At 34.1% G+C, this 21,663-nt stretch overlaps 1 protein-coding gene across 3 annotated transcripts in view; it reads right to left on the reverse strand.

Annotated features, from left to right (window-relative positions):
• Window positions 1-21,663, reverse strand: part of LOC126829729 (transcription initiation factor TFIID subunit 1) — a 51,307-nt gene that overhangs the window by 15,538 nt on the left and 14,106 nt on the right. For 2 of the 3 annotated variants that reach the window (XM_056102783.1, XM_056102780.1), the window contains exons 17-36: window positions 21,108-21,222; window positions 20,343-20,484; window positions 19,751-19,881; window positions 18,977-19,057; window positions 18,283-18,552; window positions 16,602-16,680; window positions 15,791-15,890; window positions 15,046-15,169; window positions 13,985-14,122; window positions 13,416-13,552; window positions 12,943-13,002; window positions 12,119-12,224; window positions 11,070-11,281; window positions 10,600-10,708; window positions 10,271-10,369; window positions 9,289-9,381; window positions 8,470-8,554; window positions 7,650-7,717; window positions 6,286-6,405; window positions 5,229-5,321 (exon numbers count right to left, since the gene is read on the reverse strand). In XM_056102783.1, the coding sequence (XP_055958758.1) occupies window positions 5,229-5,321; window positions 6,286-6,405; window positions 7,650-7,717; window positions 8,470-8,554; window positions 9,289-9,381; window positions 10,271-10,369; window positions 10,600-10,708; window positions 11,070-11,281; window positions 12,119-12,224; window positions 12,943-13,002; window positions 13,416-13,552; window positions 13,985-14,122; window positions 15,046-15,169; window positions 15,791-15,890; window positions 16,602-16,680; window positions 18,283-18,552; window positions 18,977-19,057; window positions 19,751-19,881; window positions 20,343-20,484; window positions 21,108-21,222 (2,362 nt within the window). The remainder of the gene's footprint in view (window positions 1-5,228; window positions 5,322-6,285; window positions 6,406-7,649; window positions 7,718-8,469; window positions 8,555-9,288; window positions 9,382-10,270; window positions 10,370-10,599; window positions 10,709-11,069; window positions 11,282-12,118; window positions 12,225-12,942; window positions 13,003-13,415; window positions 13,553-13,984; window positions 14,123-15,045; window positions 15,170-15,790; window positions 15,891-16,601; window positions 16,681-18,282; window positions 18,553-18,976; window positions 19,058-19,750; window positions 19,882-20,342; window positions 20,485-21,107; window positions 21,223-21,663) is intronic. The other variant, XM_056102781.1, reaches the window with a different exon arrangement.

Consider the following 21,663-nt stretch of genomic DNA (forward strand, 5'->3'; position numbering starts at 1 on the left):
ATAGACCATCTTCATCTGCCAAGTCGGTGAAAAAAATTAGGGCATTAAACCCCATTTTATTTCACATAACTGTTCTGCTCCAACTGAGCTAATGAATACGCGCAGACACCATACACGCCATACAGTGTGCTATGAGAGAAATTTTGCTTACTCTTATATTGAATTCCAACTGCCAAGGGTTCTTTCACAGGCACCCCAATGTGTACACAAGACCTTGTTTTTTTGCTCCATACGGACGACTATATACGCTGTCCCCTTGTCCGGGCCCCTGTCGTGCACCACTGATAAGGGGCTCCCCAGTAAAACATAGATATTAGACTCTAGTTTGTCGATGTGCTTATTAAATAACATGAACAAATACTAGGTTTGTCTGTAATAAAAAGAATCTATGCGAGACAGACAGTAAGTATAATAATCCATACAATAATCCATTTAATAATAAAGCAACATAACATTATTACGACTTCATTATATAAGATATTTCAAATATCCCTGCTCAACACAGTAGTACAAAATAGATTTTAAAGGAGGTAAACCTCTAACTCCATATTTTCCATAAAATTCAAAAGTAAAAAAAAGAATTAGAATTTAATATTGGTCCATTTCAATCAATATTGATGTTATCTTGCCCTGAAAGTATGGGATCCTAATATCTAATTTTTAAGACACAATCAACATTTTAAAAATCAGTAGGTACACGAGTCGTGCATTTATGGTTTTGGGCGTAATTTGTAACGAACAAAGAAAAATATATCCTACAAATAACACAAGTAATAGCTGATTCACAAATGACATACCGGTAATAAAAACGTGTAGAGTGGACTACCGGTAAGCAGGTGTAAACAACTGCCATTTAATCTGGACTCTTCACATATTTCACAGAACATAATTGATCAGAAATTGCAATAGAAAAAACTCAAAACTTGGATGTAAATCACTTTATATACATTTGTATTAACTTAATATGTGCTTTTAGACCCATTGTCCTCTATGTTTTTATATTTGAAAGAATAGAGCTATATATGTCCTTTTAAGTTAAAATGAAAGGCAGTTTATTCATCATAACATCGGGTTATGTCCTACCCCCCCCCCTTTTTTTAAACTCAATTTATATAAATTATTTAAAATATCCCCACTCAACAGCAGTTCAAGTGCTGTAACCTGCGTATCATTTAATCTTCTGTATTTAGCAATAATTTCTTTAACATTCATTCAATATCAAAACTTTGTTTAAAAATTCGTAAAAATTGTCTAAAATCACCAAAATTTATCTAATGTTGTACTTGTGACCAGTTTAAAGCTGACCATTCAATTTTGATAATGAGTGTTCAATTTACAAGCGTTTAATTTCTCGATCATTGTTAAAAAAAAAACAACCCAATTGATTGGTGATGTATAATTATTAATTTTTGAACGGTGGTCAAGAAAATAAATACTTGTAAATTGGACACTCTTTATCAGAATTAATCAGTCAGCTCTAAACTGGACACAAGTACAAATTGGATGATTTTGGGTGATTTTAGACAATTTTTACGAATCTTTAAACAAAGATTTGATATTGAATGAATGTGAAAGAAATTTGTGCTAGAAACACTCGGTTACAGTAGTAGTAGTACAAAATCTATTTTAAGTTGAAACTAGAGGTGGTTTATTCATCATAACAGCATCAAGTTATGCCGACGCCCCCACCTCATCCTCTCTTTACTCAATTTATATAGGATACATAAATTCAGATATAAGGCCACACAAAATAAATGTCTTGTTTCTCGGGCAACTGACAGCTGAAACTGTAGGGAGGGAGGGCGGTTTCTTTTTTTTTTTTACTCATTGATGGTGCAAAATAAAATTTGGCTATTGCTGAAAATTGTTGGGGCGGGAGGGCGGTCTTTCTTTTTTTTTTTTTTTTTAAATGAGAAAGTCATTACTTGTTTACGTTTTTGCTTTCCGTTATATTCAACTTTATTGTACATACTTAAAACATAAACCCAAAATCAAGTCTACTAAAACACTGAGACTGAACACTGACTGAAAGGAAAATAATTTTCCATATTTAATTCACATAATTGAAATTGGTTTAAAATAAAATTCCATACGACTATGTAATAGCCCTCCATAAAGACAACAATATTTTTAAAAACTAAGCCTCTTTCACCAGGTGTATCAAAAATAATAATCATGGTAAACAGTATTTAAAACTAAATCTAGTATCGCCGGTTTATTTATAATTATTTACCGAATTCCAACCAATGCATGTCACACCGTGTCATCGGTATTGGAGATTGCCGGAAATACTGTTTCTTGGGATATTCGGTGTGTTTCTCAGGATATTCGGTGTTCTATCCGGTGTTTATATTGAATGACTATTTAAATCTAACTAACAACTGGTCAGTAAAACCATCAAATCGGTAATCCAATTATTATTTTCCGGATTATCGAAACTACCGTAAATGTGCTAATAATGACCCAGATTCTAAGGTATGCATTATGACGACTATCGTCATCGTATCGTATTCTTAGCTATAATTAATTAACCTGTTCTACGGTTCATTATTTTATCAATAGGATTTTCCAAACAAGGACCGACTGAAGCCGGCAATAATGAGCCGATTACGATCGAATGATTGAAATATTGTCGCCAATGACTTTTAACACGAATCAAATTCTAGTTTATCAGGGGAGGTAATTAATATCACGTGATACAAAATGGAGGTTCTTTCGATATCAATAAAAAAGGCAAATCTGCCAAACTTCGCCATTGTTCGGATAAAAAAGACAGCATGTTCATCTGAATCAGTTTTAATACATTTGAATAGATATACATGTATGGCGGATGTAGGTACATGCGGGATATTTTTTTTACGACTTGCTTGTCGATGTGCGGGCGGGCGTTACATATTTATTTTTTTTCATCAAGACTAATAAATAGACTGCACGCGCAACCAATTTTGCGTGCGGGCGGTGCCCGAGAAACAAGTTATTTTATTTGTGTTGCCTAAAGAATCTTTACTAGACAGACAGTAAGCATTATAATCCATATATATAACAAATTACTACGACCAGATATACAAACTGTACTTGTACAATTAGCAGGATGTTTATTTAGTCAGATGCATAACTTATTAGATTAAGAGTTTACATCCTGACGCAAATTATAATAAATCACACATCAATATTACATCCTGAATAAATACAATTTATAAATCATACTTTTAGAAATGTCATTGATTTTATTGACAGAGATTGGTAACGAAGATTAAAACAAAGTCTACAAGTTGACCAATTAATTTACAGGTCAATGTGTGTAAATATTATATTATGGCAAATATCTTAACCTGGGGTCCACAGAAAACGTTGAATAATTTTATAATTATGCGGTCAATGTCCAACGATGCCAAAGTGGTGCATACAGAGGATCTATTGGGGGGAAAGTGGGGATCCATGGAAAATGACAGTCAAGTTATGTTAAACTGGGGTTGACAGACTCCTTAGGGGTCCATAAAATTGTTATATAATTAAGGGCGGGTCTTTGATGCCAAAGTGATCCACAGAGGGGTTCTATAGGGGAAAAATGGGATTCCATGAAAAAGAGATAGTCATGTAAAATTCATGATAATGTTGGTATTTAACAATGAATATCAGAAGCTGATATCAACGTCGCATTAATAACTAAAGCTGTGAACTATGAAAAGGGAGACTACTCTCCTTTATTACGTTTCATCTTTTTATTATTGCAAACACTAAAAATGATAGGAAAAAGGGTAGAATTGCTGTGGGATGTGTGAGTGATGTGATTATTGTTTTTAGGTTTAGCAGAATTGTTGACAGATGTATAAAATGTCTGAGTACTGTGGGTATTATTTATGGTTAACTAAACAAAAGGTAGTGTGAGACTAGAACCCTATTATAAGTTGGCTCTCTATTTGACTTGTTGTTACAGTCAACTACACCAGAACACCAGTGGCGGCGCCAGCCGTCGGTGATTGGAGGGGCAAAGCTGGGGCAAAGTCCAAGGTCAAGGGGGCAAAGTCCAAGGTCAAGGGGGCAAAGTCCAAGGTCAAGGGGGCAAAGTCCAAGGTTAAGGGGGCAAAGGCACAAGAGAAAATTTTGAAAAACAGGTTGCCGGAAATGCAGCCTGGCAGTACTTCAGGCACTGATCGTTGAGGTAAAGTGTCAAACAAACAAACTTGCGAATCTTGACGAAGCCCACTCACGAGCGTCAAAGTAGGGAGTCCTTACAGAAAATTTTGAAAAATAGACTGCTGGAAATGCTGTCTGACAGTATTCAGTCAGGCACCGATCGTCAAGATAAATAGATCTAACCAGATACCGTCCTTCGTCTGATCACTAGTTTATCCGACCAGAGAACAATAATGTCAAATGAACTGAATTGCGAACCTCAACGAATTCCCCTTGTGAGCAACAAAGTAGCGAGTCCATTGGGGACCTCCCCAAGAAAGTTTTAAAAAATAGACGGTCTAAATGCTCTATAACATGCAAGTTTATGACTGAGTGGGGATGTGGGATTTATTCACTGTAGAAGGCATTGATTACCGAAACGTATCACAAATACTTTTTTTTATTTTCTAAAATTATTGGGGGGGGGGGGGCAAATAGAGGGCAGACCAGATTTAGGGGGGCATGCGCCGCCACTGCAGAACACCAACACGGTTCTATATTAAGTTTGTTTTCTTATCTATTGTAATCGTAACAAATAACACAAGACATATATAGATATAACTACTTCTCTGTTATTTAACAACAACAATTTTTAACATATTATCACGTTTACAAATTCTTAAATAACACAGTAGTAGTTATATCCATTTGATATCACACGTTTAATGAATATTTAATCGTATTTCTAGGGGGATATTCAACTGAACGCACTGGAATCAAAGTTCTCTCAATTCCATAAATAGTGTCAATTGGGCGAAAAGAGGAATTTCGAGCTACAGTGCATGCATCATCCGAATCTGAAAATGCTTTAATTGGCTACAGTGCATGTGCCGACTGAATAAAAGAATATATCAACCATTCATGACTGCTGAAAAATATTGGCTGTGTTTAATTACATCACGATTCTACTCACAATATTTCCATTATCAGGAATGACAGAACTGAGTCTGGACTCACGATTCTACTCACAAAAGCTTAGTTTTTGGGACTCATTGGACTGTTATTGGGCTGAATTATGGGTCACTTTAAGGAATTGATTATTGTATTCTTACCTTTGCTAAGGTTGCGAAATCCATTGGGTTCTTGACGATTTCATAATAATCTTTAATCTGTTTCTTGTTGACCGGGTGTTGGAATGGCCAAGACTGAAATACAAATAAATGTGAACTGTTTATCTTTGTATTTTATGATTATATATTTAACTATTGGTTTTAGTCAAATGTAAAAATATACAATACAAGATCACATAAGATCAAATACAGTTAATCTTTTTGTTTAATTTGCCCTATCCTTGCTGAGGTATCCCCAGTGGTATCGTTCCATTCTACTCAACTATACATAATCATTTATCTGCCCTTGATACTTCTGCTATTTTTATCAACCAAACGAGCAGGGAAAGGAAAGTAACTCGTATTTAATTGCAACTATGATTATTGTGGTGAACGTAAACAATGACGTTAAGACTTGTATGTAAATTGTTTTTTGATTGGTTCGAAGAATCAACCGACGATCAGGGCTTAGTGTAGTAGAACGGAACAATGCCACTGTGGATATCAAGGATGAATTTGCCCCAGTTTCACATATATCAACCAACACTGTAAACTGGGTTTCGTTTAATCATGTGTTCAATTTACAAGTGTTAAATTTCCTGACCAAATTAATATTCAATTGGGTCATTTATTAAACGATACCCAGGTTCTGCGAATAAGAAACAAATCTACCGATCCATCGATCAAACACAGAATCTAAGGTCGTTACACTGCGGCTGTATTACATAGAATAATAGACGTCGGTGTATTTTACTCAAAACATAGAAAAGTTAGGGTATCATATAAAAAATATCATACCATTGGACACAAAATGTTGAAATTTGTATCTGGAACTAAAATGGTGGCATATTTGTTTTTGAAATTTTACAGTATTTGCACCTGACATGTTGGAGTATTTGCACCTGAAATGTTGGAGCATATACACCTGATATGTTGGAGTATTTGCACCTGAAATGTTGGAGCATATACACCTGATATCTTGGAGCATATACACCTGCAATGTTGGAGTATTTGCACCTGATATATTGGCACTATCTGAATGGAGAAGACTGCTACTTACATTTTCAACTGTTTTAATCTGGTCTACAATATGAGTAAAGATATAAGATAAAGCTTTCTGGTCGTTCGCGTCTAATAATGGGTTGATGGCTGCCTCTAATCTCATCAACTTCTGTTCTTTCTGTAAAATATAAGAGTTTAACTCTAGTTAAAGGCTCAATACCAATCTTGTTGTAACTGAATAATATGTCCCAATCTTTATTCTGGTCAACAAATTGTACTATTTTAGAATGTTTCAATTAATTGATGATACAAATTTCATCTTAACACGCCTTATTTAAAAATTTTGAAAAATCAACATAATGGTTTGAAACGTCTAACGTAAACCTTTTCAAATGAAACTTCGATTTAAAAATATTTTCGAACCCTCTGGACAAGTAAAATAGGATGTAATGGATAATTTACACAACAGGTAAGACACTTAAACATCTAGTACTTAGAGTTATTATTTATCTTCTGGAGCTTTCAAGCCAGCAAGAGTGTTATTGTCCCTTTAAACCTACTGTTCATCATATGAGAAATAAGACAAAAAGATATGGGGTTTAGCGTCCACTCAACACAAACCAGGTCACTTCGGGACTAACATGGTTCAATTTTATTTCAATAATTCGCTTTAAGGTAAGGTCTTTAGCTATGGGAGTAAACTGGAGAATCCAGATGGACATTTGAGAAATGAAATGAAGTTTAATGTCCTACTGTTCTGCACTGACTGGGCTTACCCATATAGTGTGCTACAAGGGAAATTTTGCCTGGACAGCTGCAATACGGCTTAATCTTAATTATGCGCATACCAATTTGTTCACAGGACCTCGGTTTTTCGTCCCACCACTGACAAGGTTGAAGTCTTTTCATTGGTGGGGAGTCACAGTGGCTAAGTGAGTAAGACGTTGGTTTGATCCCTTCTTTGGCCGAGAAAGTTCATCAGGATTTTTTGGCGAGGTTCCTCCTTGTCAGTAGTGCAGGACCGAGGGCCCAGCAAGGGACAGCGTACGTAAAATCATTCGGATGAGACGAAAAACCAAAGTCCCTTGTACACATTGACACGCACGTAAACGATCCCTTGGCAGATGGAATTTGATATAAGAGTAGTCTGTGGCAACGCTGTCCGGGAAACATTTCCCTCATAGCACACTGTATGGCATATGCCCGTCTTCATTAGTCCAGTTGCAGCAGAACTGCAGGGTGTTAAACCACATTTCATTTCTTTGCTTGAGGGCTAAAATCTGCATCCTTAATATATTGTCGCCATTTCATTAGCTGAGGGTTAAATTCTGAGTACAAATTTCAGCTGTTGGCCACTGAAAAGACTGCATCTAATATTTAAAATAAAGCCTCAGATTTTCAAATATTAAGAACAAGACTTACCTCTGCGTATCTTTTTAACACATGATCTACCATCATCTGTGATGTCACAGTTAACGTATGTCTTGGACCTGAAACAATCAACACAAGTAGAAATGAAATGAAATGGGGTTTATTATCATACTGTTCTTCAGTGGACAGCGGCACTACAGCCTGCTCGGATATCAAATTGCAAGTTCAACGATTTTCTACGTGCTTGCCAATGTGTACACAGGACCTCGGTTTCTAGTCCCATCCGACAAGGGGGAACCATGCCAGAAAATCCTGATAAACTTTCTCAGTCAAGAAAGAGATCGAACACGAGAAATCAAAGTGAGCAAGCCAATGTCCTACTCACTGAGTCACTGTGACTTCAATTGAATGTCAGTCAATACTGCTGCTCATATAATTAGGTCCCTCTGACCATCCAAGCTACAGATAGTAGCTTACAAATTATTTTTACAAAATAAAATTTCCGGTACATCCTTTTCTGGCCGTACACAGTTAAATGATTTTAATCATTGGAAACATTTCATTTATGAGTCACTTTATTATTTGAAGGACCTGTGTGTTACTGGAAGGGGAAATGTGTTTAACGTCCACTCGAGACAAACTAGGTCCTTTCAGTAAATTGCTTGTGCATAGGGGTTGTTAGCCATTGGAGTAAATCAGAGAACCTGGAGAAAACCCACTAGATTAGATTGGCAATCCTACTTCTTGTGGGGATTCAAAACCACACCACTTGACTCAATGACAGACCATATGATTGGCCACCATTCGGCCACCCTCTCAAGGACAGCAGACCGAATGAATATTAAACATGACCGTTTAGTTTTAAACTTACCATTATACATTTTACTGTTCTCTACAATTTGATTTATATCAGCTAAAAAATCTTCTCTTGATCGATATTTCTTATTTCTCACATTCTGTTTAAATATAAATAAACATATCATTATAATATGGTCAATAATAAACATCGGGTCACATATTAAGTAATTATGGTGCATTTAATATCAAATTTGAAATGCCTAGAAACTTGAAAATAGTTTTTTTATTTATCTATGTTAATTGGCTATTGGAATAGATATTTTAAAAGTCAGAGGAAGTTATCAGGTTTTTCACTTTTAATATAGATCGTCAAATTTTGACATGAAAATGCTTCTTCAGGTCTCAAAATATATGGCAAAAGAAACATAATTAGCTGTAATAAAAAGCAATAAAACATTGTTAAACAGGCATTATGCTCCTGAGCTAAATCTGCCTATTGCAGTTCTTTCTTTAGGCCTTAAATATTATATAAATTATTAATTAGACATTTATTAACATGATAAGATCAGATAAGACCATAATCAACTCTCTATACCGTCCGATTTTAAGTAGATTAGAATGATTCTAAAATGGTGAAGCGAGGCTAAGCTTTGAACAACCAGTACAGTGCACACATCTTGTCAAACCTTCAAAGGCTAATATCTTCGCTCAGAATAACGCAATTTGAATGAAATTTTCAATATATTCATTTTGCATTATCTTTTTTGAACTATTATAGGAAGAATGACCAGCTCTTTATCTAAATCCTACATAATGTATGTTTAATGATTTAAATGGGATATATAAGCAGTAAAACATTGTTAATGATCTAAATAATAGATATTAGTATTACCTCTCTAATTGACTGTAAATCCATGGGTTTTCTCACAACACGATAATAATCAGGTACTTCTTTTGGATTTACAGGAAATAAAAATGGTTGGGTCTTGAAAATAGAATATTAATATTCATGAGATGTGAAAACTGACAAATAGAACAGGCAACACATATAGTGACGTGGTGAATAAGATATGATATGATGACAATTGTATGACTTCAAAGGAATTAAATGGGTTTTATGTCCTACTGACTAGGCTTGAAGATGGGCATACACCATACAGTTTGATATGAGGGAAATTTTCAGGACAGGGGCAATACGGCTAACTTTTATTTCGAATTCCAATTGTCGGGGGTTCTTTTACATGCATGCCAATGTGTACATGGGACCTCATTTTTTTGTGCTATCCAAACGACTAGACACTGTTCCTTTTCAAGCTCTGTCCTGCACCACTGACAAGGTGAAACCACGCCTAAGGAGCTTTCTCTGCCAACACTAGGAGCAAACCCAAGACCACCTGGTTAGTGAGCCACCATTTTAAGCACTAAGCCACTATGCCTGGTTGCGAACAAGACTTGAAATATCCAGCAGAATCTTATCTTGATAAAGTTTGAAATTTTACTAGATTATTTACATTTCTTTTCATAAATTTACTAGATTACTTAAATATCCTGTCATAAATTTTACTAGATTACTTAAATATCCTATCATAGATTACTTACATGTCCTTTCATCAATTTTACTAGATTACTAACATTTCTTTTCATAAATTTTACTACATCAGTTACATTTCTCTTCATAAATTTTACTACATCAGTTACATTTCTTTTCATAAATTTTACTACATCAGTTACATTTCTTTACATAAAGTTTACTACATTAGTTACATTTCTTTACAGAAAGTTTACTACATTAGTTACATTTCTTTTCATTAATTTTACTACATTAGTTACATTTCTTTTCATGATAAGATTTTGAATATTACTAGAAAACTTACATTGGGTATAGCTCTAAGTTCATTAAGTACACTTTCAAATATAGTTGATAAAGTTACTAATGGATCCGTTCGTCTTCTGTTGGATGACTGTTTCGGTTTCTATATCAATAAATATCAATAAGTATAAATAAAATGTAAATAAAATCTAAATAAATATCAATAAATATAAATGAATAAAATAACAATAAATATCAATAAAATATAGATAAATATCAATAAAATATAAATAAATATCAATAAAATATAAATAAATATCAATAAAATAAAAATAAATATTAATAAAATATCAAGGGGACAATACTTATATAAGGTAATAAGTTGGTCCATACCTTTAGATAATCACAATGTATAACTGTTCCAATTCTTCTCTTCTTCTTGCTCTCTACATTTTGTTTGGGGAATTTTAATAACAGAGATTTCCTCTTTAAACTTTCAGCACTGAAATACATCAACATCAAAATTTATCGGCTATCACCCCTAAATATCATGAATCAAACCCAACCTTTTGGTGGATTAGGCGCATATGGACATGCCTTGCTGCCACCCTCTTTTACGAAAAGATCTATTCTGATGAGTGTCATAATTATTATCTTCCATATTGGTATTTCTCAATGTGTGAAGATAAGTTCAATATTTGAAGAGAGAACAATTTATTCTTTTGAACAATGGATTTTATCTAACCAGAGGTAAATTTAAACACAAGGTTATAATAATAATAATTAAGTAGTTTGTTCATAATCAAAGAATTTCATTTAAAAATTATGACGGTTCAGACAGTAGAGATTCAACTTTCACTTACTGAACCAGGAGATTTTTAGAGAGTTTAATTTTGGTTCCTTCTACGTTGATAAGTTCCTGATCAGCAATCGGTAAATTCTTCTCTTCTTCTTCTTCCTGTTCTTCAGTCATGGCAACCTGTACCGGTGCTGTGGAACCACCTGTCTTGTTATACATCGGACATTCTTTATTCGTTCTCATGTGACCCATAGCACCACATGCACCACATTTCATCTGTACAATTAAACATGTTTCTATAAATACCTTTTTCTACTTTCATTTTCAAATAAAATGAAATAAAATGAAATAAAATGGGCTAATGAAGATGAGCATACATCATGCAGCAGCTGTCAAGGGTTCTTTTACGTGCACGCCAATGTGTATGTATTTATAGAAAATAGGCTACATGAGGATGAACCCAGAAATATTCCAGAGTCCTAAATATAATTAGCCCTCTCATTAACAAACAGAACAACCCAAGATGATAGAACCAATTAATAAGGCCAGGAGAGCGACTGGCTGTCACCCTCCATTTTCTCGCTACAGGTACGGGAAAACAACTCTCATTCTAATTACCATCTATGAATCCTAGGCCTATATTATTACGCCATGATAGCAAACATGTCAGATATTCGCAAGCATTACTAGTTCATTTATCATCCAGTTATTTTGCCTGGGCAGTGGCATTTCCACCTACTCTTAACTGCCAAAGGTGCCCGTCAAATTGAAAAGTCCTGATGTGTGTGTGTGTGAGAGAGAGAAAGAGAAAGAGAGGGGTCATTTCCAAGACTAACATATGGTTCAATTATATTCCATTAATTCGCTTGAACTAAGGGTTCTATAGCAGTAGGAGGAAACTGGAGGACCCAGAGAAAACCCACAAGGTTAGACAGGCGACCCTACACTTTGTTATGTAAAAGCGGAGAATCGAAACCATGCCACTTGGCTCAATGCGCACTCGGCCACTCAACCCCCCAAATATAGTTGAAAAGCCTCTGTCCTACCATTCCTACGAAGTACCAAAGACTCAATGAAAGTTGTCAAAGCCTAAGAACTGACATATATACATTCTACCTTGAGGGACAGATTTTCTTTCTTTTTCTTTTTTTTAGGTGGAGGTTGAGGCATCTGTGGTTTCTCTTGATTACGTTTTATTCGACGTAACTGTTCTTGTATCCTATAAAATAATCACAGGGTTTTAATATGGTAGATAACGTCAACATCTTTGTCATCTGTCTACAATTTCTTCCCAAATCTATAAAATGCTTGAAATATGTTTTTCAAATCGACAAAGACTGTTCCTTTAGCTATGTTCGTGAAGTTATGCCTTCACATTCAAATTCATGAAATCTATATATTGGAAATTTCAAATATATAGATCATTGAGGCATAAAGAAAAATCCTATCAAATGAGATACAGGAATTGAATTTAGAACTAGCAAAAATAACTTTGGTACTGGTTGATTAGAAAACTTGCTCTGGGATCGAATCTGTGGCTATATAATAGGCCTTATAATCTACACAAAGCAGGTACAGCCATTAGACCTCCTACTCCTGTAAAGATAGGTAGATATACCTATGCCACAGAATTAAGAAACATATTCCCACAGCAGCTAAGTCATTTGATCAGTCAAATAACAGAAATCATTAGAATTTGATTGGTTTCTGGTTCTGTCCTACGCTAACGTTAAGTATACAAAACATGTGATATCATGAATATAGCTTTTCTACTTATCAGAAATTGTTGGAAATCAAGGGCCATAACTCTGGCAATATTTAAAAGAAACTCTTTGAAATCAATATGCTTTTTCGTCTCCTGACAATGGACACTGTATAATCAGATACTATATTTAGAATATATTTAGAACCGAGTGACAATGATACAATGTTCTTACCTCCTTCTTTCTTTCCTCATTTCATCCTTCAGTTGATCATCTAAAGCTGCAAACTGTTTTCTAAAATACACAATAATAAGTTATTTGTCAACTACTATGGCCTCCATTTGGTACAGTGATGGAAACTACAATCAACACCACTCCACTTGACACAATGACAGACCTTATGATCTAATAAATTGTTAAATTTCTTCAAATTGTTAAATTTCTTCAAATTGTTAAATTTCTTCAAATTACTCAATTTCTTCAAATTACTCAATTTCTTCAAATTACTCAATTTCTTCAAATTGTTAAATTTCTTCAAATTATTAAATTTCTTCAAATAGAAATGTTAAAATATTATTACATTCTCACAATCTGTTTTTTTTTTTATCATATTTTCAATCCTCTAAACTTTAACAAGAGAGTGATTATTGTTTGAGCCCATGCATTTTTTAAACATCAATCCCTGTGCAAATGGTAAGTCAACTTACATAAACATTGGATCTTTAGTCTGACGTATTCGAGCGTAGGTTTCTATAACTAAAGGTTTTCGTACTATTTCCGTTCTTGTATATTCCTTCCCTGTTTCGTCTTTAAATGTTCGTGTTATCTTTAACTTTAATCCACCCTGTAAAATTTATGAAATAATTATGTAGATTATTGTATAATAACTTCATAAACAAACTCTACTAATGATTGAATAACAATTTTAATACACTTTAAGCCACTGATTCAATTTTTCATATAATATCTAATTTTTCATGGTTTATTTACACTATTATGTACTTTTTTATTTATTTTGTCATTGACTGAAAAGATTGTATGCCCATCTTCAATAGCCCAGTCAGTGCTGAAAAGATTGTATGCCCATCTTCATTAGCCCAGTCAGTGCTGAAAAGATTGTATGCCCATCTTCATTAGCCCAGTCGGTGCTGAAAAGATTGTATGCCCATCTTTGATAGCCCACTCAGTGCTAAAAAGTAACTAAAAAACTGTACATGTGGGGCATTGAGGTTTAGTTATAATAAAAAAAATGTTTAATGCAAAAAAATATACTCACACCACCCAATCCTTGCATAGAATCTTCATCATCATTTTTTCTATTATCATTTTTATTTTTATCCTTATCACGATCGAATCCTCCCATCACCATCTGACGTAACTCTCGTCTTTCTGCCTCTTCTCTTTCTCTACTTAACTATATAATACAAAATATGACAGATGACTAACATCGCCACTTAACTATAATATACAAAATATTAACAAAATCTCTACTTAACTATAATACAAAATATAACATTATCAACAGACAGACAACAACATCTCTATTAAGCAAATATTGTTAATAGACAGACTGCAACAACATCTCTATAAAACAAAATATTGTTAATAGACAGAAATCGTCATCTCTACTTAATAATGCATTATGATGCAAACTTTTTTTATGACTTCAAATGTTATCATTATATAAATTATTATTTTGACATTTATTCACATGACAATGCCCGATATATTTTCGTTCAAAGCTGACCATTCCAAAAAGATCTGAAATTCATAACATCATCCATGCCTGACAATAGAGTTATACACAGCTTTTTAGTCTTAACTATTAATTTAGTCTTTTTTGGATTAAAAGTAACACAAATTTAATTGCATGCGTTGTCTGAAACCTGACGAAAGGAGCCATTTTTAACTTTGCATTTCACTATTCATTTTTTATTATCTAATTTTGAAATATTATATAGCAAGAACAATCAGCTCTTTATCTAAATCTTACATAACACAAAACAGTGCCAGACACCAGGCCCCAGTTTCCCAAAACATTCTCAGGCTTGTTCACCTTATTCTAACTAAAATATAGCTCTTTATAAAACTTTTGATGTTTTAATGTATTAATAAGATTAAACTACATGCAGATTTTTGTGATTCTGGATCAAAGATATTTGTCATGAACAGTGATTGAAAGTTGAGTAAATTCTTAACTAAGCCTGAGTATGCTTTGTGAAACCGGGAATAGTGCCCGCCAAAAGCTTGAATCTGTGCCTGATAATGTCTATATACAGGTGCTTTATTTCCAGAGTTGATGGTAGTTTAAAGATTAAATAAAAATAATGTACCTACCTGAGTACTAGTTTTCTTGTTCGATAACATACTTTCAATATTTTTACCCATTTCTTCAAAATCAGAATCTTCACCAGATGTGGACTCATCATCGGTTGATAAAACTTCTGTTGATGCTAGAACTCTGATAAATATTAATTTTATACAATAAATATATAAACATTTCAATAAATACTAAATTATCATAATGGGCTAAGAAGTCATCTTTTGAGCAAGCAGAAAAAGAGTTACAAAGAAAATGAAATTTTTTTAGTATATCTTTAGTTTAAGGGTTTTTACTCTGTAAATTCTGTTGATGCTATTGAAGTCTGACCGATGTAACTATAAAAAGATTGGATATTATCTTGCACGTGCTTAGAACAAGTAATAGGGATGAAGTGAGTGCAATCATAAATTTACATTAATAATATTATCATTATGTATAAAAATTTCAAATCAATTCTAAATTATCATCATCGCTAAGAAAACAGACATATTTATCAAGCAGAAAAATCAATTTAATACTGAGTACAGAGAGAATATGACAATTTTTAAGATGTCTTTAAAGGGTTTTACAAATAAAAACTAAATTTAAATGTACTTGTATTTTATAATTAAATCCTTTGAAATTCAAATTTTATGGCATGTTAATTGAATGACATGTCAATTCTCAAGCCAGTTAAATTAATTGCCAGTAGGTCAAGACTGACCTAATAATTTTAGAGATTTGCCAAAGATATTAATATGTATCGGAATAACCTAATACCTGTTTTGTAAATCAAATATTCTTTGACATTCTTCTTTATATCTTTCCATGTGCTCAGCTACAGAGAATCTGTTACCTCTAGCGAACTTACTCATACCAGCTGAAAAACAGTTACAACTTATTCATACACAGCTTAATACATTAGCTTTTTATCCATTGTAACCTCTAATTGTGTGGACTCAAAAAAATGTTACCCATTCTGATTGTACACTCCTTTTTTAAATGTGAATACTTTAATAATTTCTTTTCAGAAAAAAAGCCACATAAGCATGAAGTTTCTTTTTCAAAAAGCAGGGTACAATCAGAATGGGTAACATTTTTTTTGGCCCACCCAATAGAGAGAGAGAGAGAGAGAGAGAGAGATGGGTTGAATTTCCTCTTGATATAAAATAGTTCATTTAGAGTACTGGTTCAATTTATAATTTTATTTCAGTAATTCTCTTGAGTGTTGGGGTATCCAGCAGTGGAGAGGACCCAGAGAAAGGTTGGACAGGCGACTCTACTCATGGTCATGTATAAAACCATGTCACTTGACTCAATGGTAGACCTTGTGATATAAATGAAATGAAATGAAATGGGGTTTAACGTCCTACTGTTCTACTCCTTACCTGGGCTAATGAAGACGGGCATATGCCATACAGTGTGCTATGAGGGAAATTTTGCCAGGGCAGTGGCACTACGGCCTACTCTTATATCGAATTCCAACTGCCAAGGGATCTTTTACGTGCATGCCACGTGATCCCCCACCTTGTGATATATAGCCCATAAAACTATTTGACCACCCAAGGGAGTGTAGAAGAAATACACGTACCTTCAGCTCCAGCTTTAGCTTGTTGTGTTGACATCGTTCTTACAACATCTATAACCTCCCATCGCGATAATTTCTTTATCTGTAATATAAATAATATTCACATGAAATAGGGTGTAACATTGAGATATCATCTTCATCTGTAATATAAATAATATTCACATGAAATAGGGTGTAACATTGAGATATCATCTTCATCTGTAATATCGAGAGTTTAGAACATAATTGTGATAAGTCACAATGCTTGATATATTGACTTATCACAATTATGTTCTAAACCCTCGATATAAATAATTTCACAGAAATAGGGTGTAACATCGTGATATCATCTTCATCTGTAAATATATATAATATTCACATGAAATAGGGTATAACATCGAGATATCATCTTCATCTGTAATATAAATAATATTCACATGAAATGAGGTTAATGTCCTACTGTTCTGCACCAAATGTTCTGCCATACAGCCAAGCCTTGACATAAGGCACTTGTCACAGCCTGTCATAACATATACATTCACCATGTATGTACTGATTGAATAATCTTTACATTATTGTGATTGTATAATATTGTATTATATCTTTTGTAATTTATGTATGTATTTATAATTTACTGTACCTGAATACGAATAAAATATTATTATTATTATTATTATTGTGACAGGTGCCTTCTGTCAAGGCTTTCCTTTAAATGATCTGGATTTATTTGAAAAATTGGGGGAATACCTAAAACCAACACGAATTCAACTTGAGCTAAAAATGTCACATCAGAAATAATTCATATAAGGGCACACCAATTTATATTTCTCTGTTCTCTGATTTCAGGAAAAAACTTTTAGTTTCAAATATTGAAGTTTTGAAATTTTAACAAAACACCCCATAGCACGTACACAAGCATTAAGTGGGTTATTTATTGATCAAGATCCTGAAAAAATAAAAATTAAATTGGGTTTGATCAAAGTCTATTCAGCGATGTTGTCGAGTTCTCGGAAAGAGATTCTCTAACACAAAATCTACTGGAATTTGAGACAATTCATGACGAGGTTTTACCAGAGAATAGACTTGGTTCAGGACCTGGAGAACCAAAGTTTCCTGAAATGAACAATATCAGCAAACTTACCAAGCTAGTTGATAAAGATTCTGGGTATCCTTTTAAAATTTTAGATATATATATTTGACTTTGCTCTGTCATCAATCCTAACCTTGGCACGAAGATGAACTTTATATTGATGCTAAGCAAAAAGTTTGTTCCAACTTTTTAGAATGTGCCCTTGGCACGCAAAGCCAACTCATCAACGGATCAGGATTAGGGCACTATATAAATGTACCCTATAGATGCTCCCTGTACCCAGGTGAAACACCATTTGATGGAGCCTATGAATGGCTATTTACATCAGCCTTGGATACTGTCACGCAAAAAGTTGATTGCACCTTTAACTGAGGAAATGGAATCGGTAAATTATCTTTAATTGTCATCTATCTTCAACCCACGTTAGATTAGTCTCTCACTTCGAAATTCCCACCTGAGATGGACCCACTAGATGAAGTCTGATCATTCAGAAAGGGGAAAAAAATGACAGGAGAGCCAATGAGATTTAAAAATCTCTTTTAAAAATGTGGATTGTCATGTACACCCCACACACCATTTAACTCATAAATTATGCGCACCACATATAATACTTACATCACTTTCAGCCAGTCCGAACTTGCGTAACATATTTTTGGCATCCTTCAAATTCAGACGTCTTAAATCAGCATCTGTACCTGTGACCGTTCTTTTAACGGGAGTGTCCCTGGCTTCGGCTTCTTTAGGCTGGGGTTTATTGGGCACTTTAACATATGAGAATCCTTCTCCGCAGCCTGTCGGATCAGCTACCCCGGATAACTTGAGCAGACATTTACCTTTTACGGCCGATATATAGGCTCGGGTTGTATTCCATGGAGCTGTTCTGATCTATAACAAAAAACTACACATTAATATCAAATGTGCATTTGTTTTTTGTGGTGTCTGTATATTGTATCCTGTCCATAGGTTTGTCTTGTCTAATTGTATGTGTGTGGTGCGGTCCCCCTGCACTTACTTGATTTAAGGAGCTCTATTTAGGGCCGGTTTAGGGTAGGAGATCTATGTAAGACCGGTTTAGGGCAATCTAAGCTCTATTTAGGGCAATCTAAGCTCTATTTAGGGCAATTTAAGGAGCTCTATTTAGGGCAGGTTTAAGGTGATCTAAGAAGCTCTATTTAGGGCCAGTTTAGGGTGATTTAACGATCTTTATTTAGGATTGGTTTAGGGAGATTTAAGGAACTCTATTTTAGTGCAGTTTCTGGGGGTCTAAGTGCTAAAGGGTTAATGCTTGAATTATTTAAAATAATTTTACCTCATCATCTATTTTCATCTGAGTTTCCTCCTCGTTATCTTCTTCTGGTGCAAACATTGACTTTTCTCCATAACCTGCATCCTATAATACAAACAAACACATACAGAATTAGCTTTAACACACTAGGGTTTAACAAAAGGTTTATCGTCCTAGTTGATTTCATTGAATAGATGCATTAAAACATTGCCTACCAGAAACAAATTATATTATATTAGGTTAAAGGGGCATTATGTAAGATTTACATAAAGAGCTGGTCATTCTTGCTATAATATTTGAAAAATAGATAATGCAAAATTTCATTCAAATTACTTGATCGTTACCACCGAACTTGTCATTCGGGACATAGCCTCGCTTCTCCGTTTTGAAATTAAATCATTAAATGGCCAAACCATTCTAATCTACTTAAAATCGGAGCCATCCGATGGCATTGCGAGTTGCTTGTGGTCTTGTCATGTTAATAAATGTCTAATTAATATTTTATATAACATTTAAGGTCCAAAGAAAGACTTGCAACAGGCAGATTTAGCTCTTACATAATGCATGTTAAATCATATTAGTTTTAACTGGCATCGAAATGGAATGAAATGGGGTTTAACATCCTACTTTTCTGCATCGGCTAATACAGACGGCCATACAGTGTGCTATGAGAAACAAGGGGAAAATACTCCACAGCGAATGCCCTTAGGATTTTTATTTTGAATAACAACATGGAATATGGTAAATATTTACTAGATAACAATCGACAAAGACAAAATTTAACTCAGTCTATCGTACCTTTAACCTTTGTTCAGCAGCTATCAAACTATAATAAGAACAACATTGTTCAGGTGATACCATCGCTCGGATTTCTTCTTCTGTTGGTAATCTGAAGTCTGGTTTTATAACCCACCAATTGCTATCCATACCTAAATAAATAAATGAAATGAAATAAGGTTTAACATCGTACTGCTCTTCTCCGAGTGGGCTAATGAAGACGGGCATACACCATGCATGCTGAGGTAAATTTTGACCTACCCTAATATCAAATTCCAACAGCCAAAAGAATCTTTTACGTGCACACCAATGTGTACACAGGACTTCGGTTTTTCGTCCTATCCAAAGACTAGACAACTCCCCTCTCAATCAAGACACAACAGTTAGAATCCATATGTAACATCAAATTTTTGCTCCATACAAAGAACTAGGTGCTGTTCTTTGCCAGGCATACAACACTATAATGTGAAGGACTTTTCTCTACCAACACCAGAATATGAACCTGGGAGTGTCTGGTTAGTGAACCCCGATGGTTAGCTTCAGCCTGTGTCTTCTCCTGAAACATCGTATGCCATGCCAAATTCAACTGATTACAATAAATAGCCATATTTACCTGTTCTTTTAAAATCTGCACAAAGTTTTAATCTTTTTCTAATACTACTTTCTGAATGAGATGGATATGCTCTCTTTATATCCTCCATCTTAATTCGTTTAGGATTATCTCGACTTTTCCAAAATAATCGATAAATAAATACCTGTAATAGAAATAGACAATAATTCCATATATTTAAAATAATTATGAAATGAAATGAAATGGGGTTTGGACTAATGAATATAGGCTTATGCCATACAGTGTGCTATGAGAGAAATTTTGCCTGAACAGTGGCGCTGCGGACTACTCTTATTTTGAATTCTAATTGTCAAGGGATCTTTTACATGCACGCCAATGTGTACACAGGATCTCGGTTTTCATACCAACCAAAAGACTAGACCCTATTCCTTGCAAAATGATCAATAAATCAATATATTCAGTAAACAGGTCACAATTCTATGGAATACAATTACTGCTTTTTACTGAGCGACGTTTCGACTAGGCTTCTCTATTCTCTATTAAAATATGACAGGACAATATATACATGTGCATAACAATGCTTAGTTAATGCTGACAAACCAGGGATCACCCTTAATTACGTGTACCTAAAGATAATCTAATTTAATTAAACGCCAATAAGTAATAATACCAATTATTCAGTAAAGAGGTCAATGTCGTCCCGCTTACTCCAGACAGCCCTCTACAATCGGTAGGAATAATTTATTTAATATATTCTTATTTACATGTATATTAAACAGTGACCAAGTCCAACATAAGATTACTTACCTGAAGGAAATCTCTAACAAAATTATTGGCTCTTTTAGAATTAGGACCAGGTACTTCATATAAAGGACATTCCTGACCAACACAATATAATCCATCTACTTCACGGATATAAAAACTACACAAAAAAAACACAATCCATATCAAACATTATTTGATAATCATGTATTTGGAAATATATCAGGAATATGATTAGAAATTATTTATTTTAATTAATACTAAATTTGTCTATTTTTTACGGCCGTTTTTCATGTTTGAGGTCCAGTTGTTCTGTTATCTGTTTGTAATCATAAATGTGGAAATATCCCATGAAAATTACTTATTTAATTTCGCAGTGGATCTGTTATGTTAATTTCCTCGGTGGTTTAAACAAATTTGCGGTAGTTGGCGGTTTACTAAAATCTAGAGTGGAATTTAGAGTGTGGGCAGAGCACATTGATTAACTTTTTTTCATCCAGGTCCATGCTTGGGTGAATTTTGCACGTATATTTGTCAATCCCTGCTACCAACAGAATTCAATTTGTCTATTAACTATCTGACCTTTTTATAAAGTGGCATT

Source organism: Patella vulgata, chromosome 8 (genome assembly GCF_932274485.2).
Source record: "Patella vulgata chromosome 8, xgPatVulg1.2, whole genome shotgun sequence".
NCBI classification, from domain to species: Eukaryota; Metazoa; Mollusca; class Gastropoda; family Patellidae; genus Patella; species Patella vulgata.